Source organism: Vidua macroura, chromosome 7, assembly GCF_024509145.1.
Source record: "Vidua macroura isolate BioBank_ID:100142 chromosome 7, ASM2450914v1, whole genome shotgun sequence".
NCBI lineage: Eukaryota > Metazoa > Chordata > Aves > Passeriformes > Viduidae > Vidua > Vidua macroura.
Window position 1 is genome coordinate 22,422,467 of NC_071577.1, and position 12,623 is coordinate 22,435,089.

The window sequence follows — 12,623 nt, forward strand, 5'->3', positions numbered from 1 at the left end:
AGTCCAAAGTTTGGGTAGCTTTATTCATACCATAGCCTACTGACTTGTAATGTTAGTGAAATAGATAAATTCACAACAAGTCTTTCCACTGCAAGCCATTATAAACCACACACTGGTAGGCATACAAATACTACATTACTTTAATGCAACTGTAACTACTTAAATTGTTTTACCTTCTTCCTAAGAACATACAATTGGGCCTGACAGCAAAGGTAAAAATTTCTACTAATTTTAAATAGTAGTGTAACAATGAAATGGTACCTCTGCTCCAAAACTTTTTATGTCTATTTCACACTAATCACTCAAAACTAAGAATACTATTTAAATAAAACTATGTGTGAAAGATGAAAAATAGTAGTAGAAATCAACGGGTATGCTCCATTAAAAAAAAAAAAAAAAGACATATGATCACTTTTTGGTAAAATGTAGGTCACCTATGGTTGCTATAGTAACCACTGCTGAACTATTGCTCTACAGATGACCACTGCCTATGGCTGCTTTCTTTGCTAGCAGTCATACCTCAATTAAAATAAGAAAGAGTTTGGAATTGGCATTAGTTTAGTCGCAAACAAAACTCCTGCTTAAACATTTTCAAAAGCATGTCCTAGCATCTTTGTTTAAATAAAATACTCAGATAACCAGCTGACAACACACAAAATCTACTTTTCAGTACTAAGAAATCTGTTCTTTGTCTGTATCTAAAGCCTGGAGTTTCCAAAATGGAGAGAAACAACTTTACAAGAAGTTGCAAATACAAAAAATATTTATACAGAGCAATTCACTAAACATCAGTAACTCAGAAATTCAACAAGCACTAACATTAAGCTTCACAGCAAGTCCTATGACAGTGTATTCAGTACCTTCACTCCAAGTGGGGGTTAATGGCTTGGCACATTATTATTTTGCACACAAGCACCCAGTGAAAACGAATCATGTAACAAGGCTGGAGCCACGGATAATAACAGTTGAAGCCTCACTTGGGATGAAGTCATTGAGTCTTCAATCACTTTGATGGTGAAACTCCCTTTCTCACCACTATTACTCTGGGGCATACATAGTTGATGATGAATTCATTAAAATACAAAAGACTCCACATTACAAAAAGAGTCTTAATTGGCTTTGATAGTGAACTGGGAAATAACAGGACAAGCCAATGTCCTTGATAACTGCTAACTGGTTTTCGCCTTCAGAACAGTCATATCACTATTACATAAGTTCAGACTAAATGAGCTGCTTATCTTCTCTCCATTTTTTGTTTAGTTTTTCTGGGTTTGTTTTTTTTTTTTTTGTTTGTTTGTTTGGTTGGTTTGTTTTTTTCTTTTTGGTTGGTAGGATTTTGGTTTTGTTTTTGGTTTTTTTTTAAGGGTTTTTTAAAACTCTGAAATATAAACTTTTGAGGACTGGATTCTGCCCATATGCCTTAATGCTATTAGCACTATAAATACATTGTGGTAGGGTAGCATCAGTAGTCATACAGTAACACCAAAAATGCTACATATTTAGTGAACAAAATACTGATGATCAATATTGTTGAATATCATCTGTGAAGAATCACATCCCCTCACTTCCTTTAAATTCTCGAAAGCTTAAAACAGACAGATGAACAGGTAGATGAACACAAGACACCACAGCAAGACTGCTGGGAAGCCAAATAGACAAACCCCCACAGAACAGAGACAGCTCATGAAAGCTTTAGAATCAAACAATTAATGTAACTGTTTTCAAGTCACTGAATTGGCAAATTCAAAAAAGAAATCATAGCTTGTTTATAGTCTCCTAACTGCATCACTACAGTATTTTGTAGGAGAGAGAGGATTGATACTCAATTTCTCTATATTCCTGTAAGGATCAGGACCTTAAATACACCTTCACACTCAGTGCACATCAGGGGACTGCCCTGAGCACCAGGTAAGACTAAAACACACATGGGAGATGGGGCTGGTGTACAGAGGAAGAAGAAATGAAGAAGTCAATTCAGTCTCCAGCAAGCAGAATACTTTCCTTTTTCCCTAATGTTTCAATCAAAGTTCTTGAAATCTTTGCCCATGGGTCAGTAATTTCCATGGATTCATTTCTCCCTGCAGTTTATAAGACAGCAACTACATGCATTTACTGTAAGTGGTTGCTGTCTTATACTGGAGAAAATCAGTCTGTATTTTCTGTATACAGATACAAGCTTTCATCTTAAGGAGGTCCAGGTCCCCAGTAGAGTCAAAAGTCCTAGTACAATACAAATGATATAAGAAAAATAAGAATGTAAAACTCGACCACTGAAGGCTGGTAAGACTGTAAATAGAGATAAAATACAGTTGCATCTTTCTTGTAAGCATTAGAATGGTTTCATTATGAAGCACCAAGATAAAATAATAAGTTCATCTGCTCGTTAACTCTGCTTTGCAAGCAGAACTGCTAGTCTATTAAAAAAAAAACACAAAAGGACCAACCAAGCCAAACCCCAGAGAAGGCTGTTCCCAGTTCACTGCTAGAGGCTTAAGCTCAGCATGTTCATAGAAACAACAGCTGTATCAACTGATAGAGAAAAAACCTTTGAACTGGCACAAGCCCCTGGAAGGAGCTTCCTTTAGAAGATTCACTACCAACAGTATCAGTGCCGTTATGTTGGAGTTAACTCCGTTCAGTCATCCCAACTGCTAAATTAGTGCTTGGCTAAATCAGAGCAAAGAACAGAGGAGCAATGTTCAGTAAGGAGAAAACACTGCACAATGGCACCTGTATTGATGTATTGTATTGATGGTGCTACAGCCTGAAATTAGTTATGAAGGTCACTGTAATGGACAATCACAGAATGGTTTGGTTTGGAAGGGGTCTTAAAGACCATCTAGTTCCAACCTCCCACCTCCAGGCAGGGATGCCACCCATGAGGATGATGTTGCTCAGGGTCTCCCCCATCCAACCTGGTCAGTAAGACAACATAGTCTGTCAAAAGCATGGAATCTAACTTGGCTTTAAATTTCAAAACATCTTTAAAACCAACTTTACACAGACTGGTAGGAAACATTGTAAACTAGTATGAAGTGAAGAATATGTACTGATCATGGCGCTAGATGAGAGAGGATATCGCGATAATCTTTCTGAGGCTTCATTTGCTTTGTAGGAGCACATAAAGCAATTCAAAGAAAGCTGCTGAAGGCCACTGGGACTCTCACTAGGAATAAAAGTGAGCATTAGAATACAGCAGTCAGGAGAAAGCAAGCATGAAACTTTTTTCAGACAAAAATGAATCTATTCATAGTTATAAACTGGTAACAGAAAAATCCATTTTCCCCTTCTTTGTGATTTGATTCACCAATTCTTTCCCTACAGAAGCTAGTGTAATGGTATCAGGCCACCCACAGCTTTCACTGGTATCCAAATGTGGTCATAATGCTTCTTTGTACCTGAAAACAGGGACAGCTACTTTTAGTACCCAAGACATCTTCAGGCTTTTTTACCCTTAGAAACACATTTTAAAAGTCTGATCTTATTTGACAAAGACCATGGAGCAAGTCTTCACTAAAATAAAACTCACCTACTACCCAGTCTTATCATTTCTCCAGAGAAGGATTTTATCTGAGACTAGCTCAAGCTAGAAGTTAGTTGAAAAGAAAAACTTCTGAAATAATTTGAAAATCTGTGAACTTAGGCATGTTCATCCCTTTTTGTCGAAAAAGCCATGGTCATCATGATTTTGCATTTCTAAAATTTCATGCATCACCGGTGAGAGAAAAAAGAAACTTCGTATTCTTTGACTTTATAAATGAGACTATAAAGTTATTAAAATTATTTTGCATATTGTAATAGCATCTAGAGACAGCAACTGCTATAAAAAGTCTAAAACCATATGCTAAGATATGATCTGGTATAATTTTAATTCTGTAGAACAAATCAAGTACAATATCTAACCATCATGTTTAATTTTTATCCAATCTCACAGACAATATTGATCAGCAAATAGAATCCCTTACATTGTGTTAGCATCATTCTGAACTAAGAATTGCTGGCAAAAGATGGTTCCAGACCCACTGACAGTGCACATTCCTGAATACAGACCAGACCTCATACATATGTTCTGAGTGCAAGGTGCTTTTCTCTAATAAATGCAGCACAGATACAGATGTGCTGTAGAATCAAAATCCACTCTTCCCAGTAATTTTCTAATTTTTTTTGAAATATGCTCCATATACATCAATGTAGTGAAAGAGTATGAGTCACTTTCAATGACTAAGAATTTACAAACTCCTGGAGCATTAAATTCCTTTGATCTTTATAAGCTGGCTTGTTCTCATTCTGTTCATTAGCCCCCCCTCCTTTTCCCAGTTTTGAGCCAGCCAATCTGTAGCCCTTTCTGTAAGCTGACATATTTACCAAGTAAAATCTGTTACCACTGCTTTCCTGCTCTTACTGAAAAACACCCTGTTGCTTGTCAAGCTCCTCATCTTGGGGAACCTCCTTCTCTCTTTTCCTTCACATATGACATAGTCCACAAGCTCTCTTCCCACCCTGATGAGCTCTTTATTAACTCCTCTCTGTATTTCCCCAATGATCACAAACTGTTCACCTGTGCATTCTGTTAATCTCTTTTTTTTTTTTCACTCCCATCTAATGTAATTTCATAATTAGTTCCCAAGTTCCATTTTGCTGATGACTCACAAAAATTGCCTAAGAATCTCAGAATATAATCCAGTTGTGTTGCTTTGAACCATGTCTTGACAAGTACCTTTCTTTAAGGGTTAACCTGGGAATGTCAATACCTACATGATTTGAAAAATAAGAATGTCTTAAATTGTAAGCATAAATTATCATTAATTTTCCAGATAATTATTTGGCAACTGTAACAGGGTTATTTTCTCATCTGTTCTGTTTGAAAAATTAGTGTATGTGGAGCCTGCCACAAACAGGTATCCACATTGAGACAGCAATTTAATTTCAATACTGATTAGTGAAAAGCATCTTGATATTTTCACTCTACACCTTTGATGGAAAAATACCTTACAGGTCCAAAAAATCCTTTAGTGCTTGATTCTTTACCAATCAAAAAATCACAGTTGTCATAGAAACTGTAAAAACTGAAGTCAGTCATGACATAAAAACAGAGCAATGGAAAATGTCTGCAGGCTCAGGTTTTTGTGCTGGAGATATTTCTATGAATTTAACCAGGGAGTCAACAAGTTTCCCAAATCTAACAAAGAATATTATAACAATAGGTGTTATTATTGTTTTTAATTATCTGTTCAGAGACTGGAAAGTAATAGCATTTAACACTCCTGCTTTACACACTGGCTACATTAACAGCAAACAGACTCTTCTCAAACCACTCAATGCAAGCTTATCCTGTAAGGGGATTGAATTTCTCTGATCACACATCTTAGATAGCCTGGAGGGGCTTTTGGTCAATGTTCTCAGCATTCCTGAGATCCCATTTTTGGTATTTTTAAGCTGACACAAACCACTTTAATAACCTGTGTTGCCATTAGTTTCTGTCTCTTAAAAATGCTGTTCAGAAAAAGACTTCTATCTGCAGACCTCCACCCCACACAAGATAGTTCAGCTCCATTCCAAAAATTATCTTGGGCTTTTTCCCTATGACATGAAACTCTGTAAAATATAACTCTACTCCTGACTAAGACAGGCTACAAGAGTCTTCCCCTCTCCATAACCAAGAGCTAAATCATAGACCAACTTCAATTCCAGGGTTCTTCCTGCCTTTTATTGGAACCACTTGACACTTCATAATTACTCAGTGACAGGGCTGCCTTACTGCAAATACTTGCCCTTCAAGCAGAGATCACCCTGCTGAAAAGAAAATAGTCATAATACACAGGAATATTACTGGACTGGCCTCACTGTAGGTGAGCAAACTGATTAGCTGAACTACAAGTAACACAAAAAGCAGCGATGTGGAAGTACTCAGATCTTAAAATAACCATCTCAGAAGCCTTGAATTAAGTCTTATGGAGAAATTTAAGGGGGTTCTTTTTTTGTTCAGCTGGTTTCCTCTGACATATTGTCCCTCTGAACCTTTAATTTATTCTTTCAAGATAACTAGGTACACAAATTTTGAACAGAGAGCAAACAGGTATTTGGATTCCCTATGTTTTCCTAGAATTGCTTTAAATAAACTCTGTTTTATCATGGTAGCATCTAGGAGTTTCCAGACCTGCTAAACAACTTCAGATGCTCACACCACACCCCCATTCCCACCCTGCTTAAGGATTACATTTAATGGTAGGGTGAGCATAGTTGGTGTGTAATATGCTTCAGTAGCCTACTGAAGTTTAACTGACACATACACAAAGAAACTTTCCAACTGCACCTAAGATAAAGTTTGAGACAGCAAAATTTGCCTGTTAACTTCACTACCAGTGAGTTCAGGAATTAAAACCAAAGTGAAATCCTGATTCCAGTAAAATAATCAGCAAACAACCCGTGAGTGAAATAATAAACTTTTTTACAAGGAACAAAGAAAAAAACACAATTCAAATCTCGTTAAAAAGAACAGCATGACTTATTTTTTACTGCATTATACTTCAGGATTCTTAGTAGAAGAGTACCCAATTCACACAAATCCATAAATCTCAGTGGGAGAGACAAATATATTTCTTCTGTTACCATAGCTGGGACCCCAGTCAAAAACATGTATAAAACCCTGTAGCTTCTCTCTCTTCAGTTCTACGGCATTCTGTCACAGAATTAACATTTAAAATATCACTCAAGGCTTCTGTATGTTATTAGCACAATTAGTGTACGTGTGCACACATATGTACACAAGCACATGTACATATGTGTCACTTAAAAAGCACATACACAATTATGCTTTTCTCACACTATAAACACACACACGTGTACACATGCATGCAGACTTCTATCTTTAATTCTGAAAAAGGCACATTCATTTCCACAGATGCCGCTGAGGAAAAGAAAATCAAGATAGGGCTGCTATAATCATTTAATTGATTTGGATATGCGCAACATTTATTTTTGTATAGGACAGCCTACCACAGGAAAATAAATACAAATATAATTGTATAATATTGAGTATTAGTTATTAAGAACAGCCTTAATCTACATGCAGCTTATAAAATACTGTTACAACATTCTACTATCACAAAGACTTACTCTGTACTGACAGGGTTTACTGGAATTCATTACATAATAGAGGATTTTTAAGATTGCTTTTGTGTGTCTCAGCAGTCCCTCAGAGAAGAAATGAATCTGCATATGTATTGATAAATAAGAGTGGGAAGAATTTATATGAATATTTTTAGATTTTTTTGAACAGCAGAATGGCTTTCGGCACACAGTATGAGACAAGACTTCATGGAGTATGTGTAACTGAATAAACACATTACTTCATGAGGTGGGCTGAGGGGGTAAGAATTTTACACTGAACTCAGATGAGGTTAGAGCAAACATCTTACATATTCTAAAAGCCTCCTGTTTTATATATAGTATATAGTAGTGAGAAGAGAGTTGTCTGAAATAGCAAGGTGTGTTTTCTTGTTTTGCTCCATAATCAAACATTATGCAACCCAATCCTACAGTTTTCTCACAGAAAAAAAAAAAATCTTTATTTGCAAATATTCTTACTGGTTTCCATTTTACATCTAGAGATTTTTGACTGTCAATAAATTTGGCATTTGGGTTTTACAGAAGCTGATGACTAATAGAAAATAACCACAACAGAGGACAGGAATCTGAAAACCAGTACTATCAGAATCTGGTTGTAAAGATATGTGTTCTAATAGAACATGAGAAATTCCAGAGACTCTGAAAAATCTTAAGTAAGTAGCAATGTGTTACAGTGCTCTTTCCAATAAACCCATTCTTCCTATGTAAAACTGTACTGTAACTATATTATAAATAATCTCTCAGGCAGAATTACAATTTTGTTCCTCTGTTTATCCCTGTAATGAGTGAAAGAAAATGACTGAAAGCTGTATGGCTGCACTGGCTTAGGTGGCAGGATGACTGATCAGATTCTATCACAGACTGTGTGCACCCCTCCCAACTCTGAACACACAATGCCAAGCAGAGGCACTGACCTCCAAAGTAGTTACTGCCAATATTCCCCCTTCTCCCAAATCATCACCCAAAATGGAAGACATTCTCCTATATACTTAAAACATGTCATACTAACTAGATGTGAATGATAAAGCACAAACATGGAATTTCCTCTGAAACTCACTCTGACATAAAAATTTTCACAGGAACAATTACCAGAGGAAATTGTTATTTTTTCAAAAATAAGTACTTCCTCACAGTGCCAGCATTTAAATGTAATAAAACAGATAAAATACCTCAAACAACAAGCAGAAAGCTTTCACTGTATTTCTAACATGTAAAATGAACCTTTCTCACCTTGTATAAGACACAGTATCATCATGCCTTACACACCCCTTTAGTACTTACGAGTAAAATGATTAGAAGCAGATGGATGGACATTACTTCCACTGTCAGCACTTTCACTGCTAGAAACATCATCATCTGATTCCCACACACATGAACAGGGTGAGGTTCCACCAACTTCTTCAAACTTCCTCTTTAAAATTCCACTCATTGCTGCGATGCTGTCACCATGCACCTGCAACAGAAACAGAGGCAATGAGGCACTGAAACACGCACCTACTGTGCAGGTCTGCCAATTCATTTATCATTAAAGAGTTCACCTATCAGTCAGATGATACCACCTGAAGCTAAATGGCTCCTTAACTAAGAGTTTTAAACAAATTTTACGAGAAGGAATCAAAAAACCTACAACCTATCATCAGTATATTTATCATCTCACTGACTTTAAGACAGAAGGCAAATGCTACCTGTATTCTACCAATGCAGACAATTCCATAGCCAATCTCATATATAAACATATATATTCATCTATGGAGCAAATTTAGGTCAAGCATAATACTCCAGCGTAATTCATAAAAAATGGACCTTTATATAACAATTAAAAACTTTCTTGGCACCAAGAAACATTATGTTACATTTTATTAGAAAAATTGTTTTGTAATAAATATAGTTCAGAAAAAAACTCATTCTTTCTTTTGATTTATTTTAAAGGTCTGATTTATGTAATTCTCAGTACTAACAAATGCCTGAAATTGCAATTAAATTTGAGAGCTGTACAAGACGCTTCACATCTTTCCAGGCCAGGCCCTGCATAAACAGTTCTGGCTCATTTTGCCATTTTCATTTACTCAGAAGTTTCTTGCCTAGAATTTTTGAAATTCAGATATGAGTGAGTATTGGCACACAAGTAGATTATTTCCATTCACACAAGCATCAAAGGACTGGGTCCATCCTTAAGAACCTGACTTTCTAATCACATTGCCCAACAAAGCCAGAGTCATGTTGAACATTCCTTATTGCTTCCCTTTCATATATAACAGTTGATCTTTGTATCTCCATTTATGCAACACTAAGCAGAAAAAGATCAATATATTTTTAAAGCAATTTTTAGATAATTTTAACATATCTGATAGAAACAATTTTTCTCTATCTTTAATTTAAAAATTGGTTACTATCATATTCATTACTGATTAATTCCTACTGCAGACTGAAAATTAATTCTAAGATCTCAAGTTAAAAGTTACAGATAATATCTACTCTCTGACTATGCTAATCAGTGAAATGCTGCTGTAAATAGCTGGGGGGAAACGGCTGATGTTTGATGCTTTTAAGCTTTTAGTATCAAAAATTCTCATCTGATGCCACTTGCCTTCAGCTTGTTAAGCTGCCAATTCAATTCATTTTATAACATAGTTATTTTTTCCAGTAAGCTTCACTCTACCTTTATGGATGTGTCTAATTTAGAGAAAAGATTTCAGTATAGATGTGGAATCCTGACATAATGCTAAGAACAGATGCTGCATAGGATGATCTTCAGCACCAAACTTTGCATGCAGAGCACGTTAAAAATTAAATAAAAAATATATTAGGGTTTCATACAGTCAGTCACACAGACGGATTTAAATACATATGCTCACCATGATGTTCTCAGCTTGTTTTACTATTTATGAAAAAAAATGTTTTCCTGAAACGGATTTCTTCAGGCTAAATGCATGACTCAAACAGAAGTTGCTTAGATCTCAACCTTTGCCCTTTTGTCCAAAAATGAATTACTATAAACTGCAAAGAAAGCACTTTTATTCTGAGGACATGGAAAGGAGAATTTAGCATCACTTTGCAATAACCTTTGCAAAAATGTAAGACTGCATTTTTATGAACCAACCTCTAATGAAAACACATTTACAAAAAAGAAAAAATAGAGATAAAAGAACCAAACATACAAACACTGAAACCCCACAATTATAAAGAATCACCCTCCAAGTACAGGTTTAAAAACAACTCCTCTGAATTGTCCCCCATATCCTCACTGTATCTCTTGCCAGCCACCTTTTCCATTGTCTCCTGCAGTGCTTACAGCACTGAAATTGTGAAATCACCATTATTTCCATGGCAACAGCCTGCAATATCAAATCCACAGGATTATAGCTTGACTGTAGAAGAGGGTAAAGAAGCAGCTGGAGTGTGAGAAAGAAAATGCTTACATTCAAACATCTCAGTGAAGAGAGTGAGAAATGAGCTGACAAAGAGTTTACCGTACACGCGAGACCTAAGCCAAATCCACGTGTGCACCCACTGAAATTGTGGCTACAGGAGTCGTGAAGTTCCAGGCCCAAAGAACATAAGTCATGACTGCACTGCAAGGCAAACCTAGTATCTGTGATCATCATGAGTGTGCAGCCAGTCAGAGAGCAAGAACTTATTTCATAGCCTGAGATGACTTCCAGACAAAAGCCCTTTTGTCAGACACTGTCTCCCACCAGTAAAAGCACACAGCAACTGGATGACTAAATGGCATCTTGTGCATCAGTAAAGTCGCTGCACACAGTGAGAGTGTCAACAGCCACAACTGTTCCCAAGAAGGAGGAACAAATGTTCTTTACACCAAAGGATTTTGAATTTGCCTGGTTTTAGCATAGTCTACATTTGCAACAAGTGCCACAATCTGGTAGCAGCAAAGCCATTTCCATAAGATAATCTGTATAATGAACCATAACAAATTGGTCTTAGGATTCCTGAAAATGACATAGGTTAGCTCTACATGACTAGCTGATCAAGACAAAGGTACAGAGATACTGCAGAACCTGAGTTATCACCACAAGACAAAGAAGGCATAGCTAGCCATTACATATATTCAGTGTGACTGTTGCCTGATTTTTGTTCTGAATCTCTTCCAGGAAGATTACTGACAAGGTTGTTTGACAAAGTAGTTGTGATCAAATTTAGGTGTTGCCGCTTTCTTGAGATCTGTTGATTCTAATCTCTCTGTAATCAAGTCTTCCCAGGAATATGTTACATGGGGGAAAGGAGACACTTCCATTACTCAAGAGCTTGGCTACCACAGAGAGAGATTAAAGAGTGTCTAAAGCTGTTTGTACGCACTATGTACCAGCAGGAGATCCCTTCAGAATAACATCTGTATAAACAGATGCTGCTCCATAAGCCAATATACTTCAGGAAAAAGCACATCTGCACAGTAGTGCAAAGGCATGTTCCATCTGATAGCCTTATTTACACAGGCATCCTGCAGTACCTGAGCAAGATCCACATCTCCAGGAACTAGGACATAATAAGCACGAGACACACAACTGAATGCTGTTTATGAAAGTGTGTGATATATCCCAGTGGAAGACACGGATATATGCCAGAGACCATCAGGAATAAGCAACAGTCAAACTTCTAACAGCAGTGAGGCCACAAAGTTAGTCATATCACTGAAAGCTTCCTAAGTGCACACTCGGGGAACCAGGACAGAGAAGTCAACTGAGTTTTTCTTTGTCCTGTACTATAACTACAATTGAATAGGTAAATTCAGATTTTGGCAAATCAACTGAAGCAACTGCAGTCACAAAGAAATCCAGATCCAATCTCATTTGAACAGAAGACCCTAGAGGTATGTCTTATGGTACTAGGCACCAAAGACTTACACAAGTCTAATTTTCAATACATGAATGGAAAGCAAAACTATAAATAAATCCCATAACTGATAGGAGGAATCATAAGGGTAATGTCACTAAGGAGCAATACAATTTTGCTACCACAAGTCACTTAGGGTATGTGAGACTACTATTATATAGGATGAGAATACTCTTAAATACACAGAAGTACTTCAGTAATACGTATATTATGAAAAGAAGTGAGCAAATGCATATATGTATAGAATGCAGTACACTGAAGTCCATATCTGACTATAGGAACCAAACAGCAGCGCATGACTAAGAAAAACAAATGGATGGTCAATCAATATTCTTGGACTTCCACTAAGGCACCGGTGAGGTTCAGCCTTCAGAGTCTGAAATATAACTGTCAGCTGCAAGTAAAGAGATCTGCTACATCATACTTACCCATTTGGTTAAAAAAGGATGGAATTAGAAAGGTTTCAATTAGAAACAAACCTTTCTAGATGACTGCTAAACAGCTATCTAGTAGCTACAGTTGATTTGGAGCAGCATCCTTCCAATTCACACAACTGAGGAACAAGCAGACACTGGAATCTTTCCTGTTTGTAGATATATCCTTCACAACAAAAAAATCCTTGCACAGCGATGTGTAATATCATC

General features: G+C 36.7%; 1 protein-coding gene across 2 annotated transcripts in view; it reads right to left on the reverse strand.

The window, feature by feature from the left end:
* CSRNP3 (cysteine and serine rich nuclear protein 3) overlaps nt 1–12,623 on the reverse strand; it is a 78,904-nt gene that overhangs the window by 56,935 nt on the left and 9,346 nt on the right. For both annotated transcript variants that reach the window (XM_053982694.1, XM_053982692.1), the window contains exon 2: nt 8,410–8,581. In XM_053982694.1, coding sequence (XP_053838669.1) covers nt 8,410–8,557 — 148 coding nt within the window. In that variant the 5' untranslated portion in view covers nt 8,558–8,581. The remainder of the gene's footprint in view (nt 1–8,409; nt 8,582–12,623) is intronic.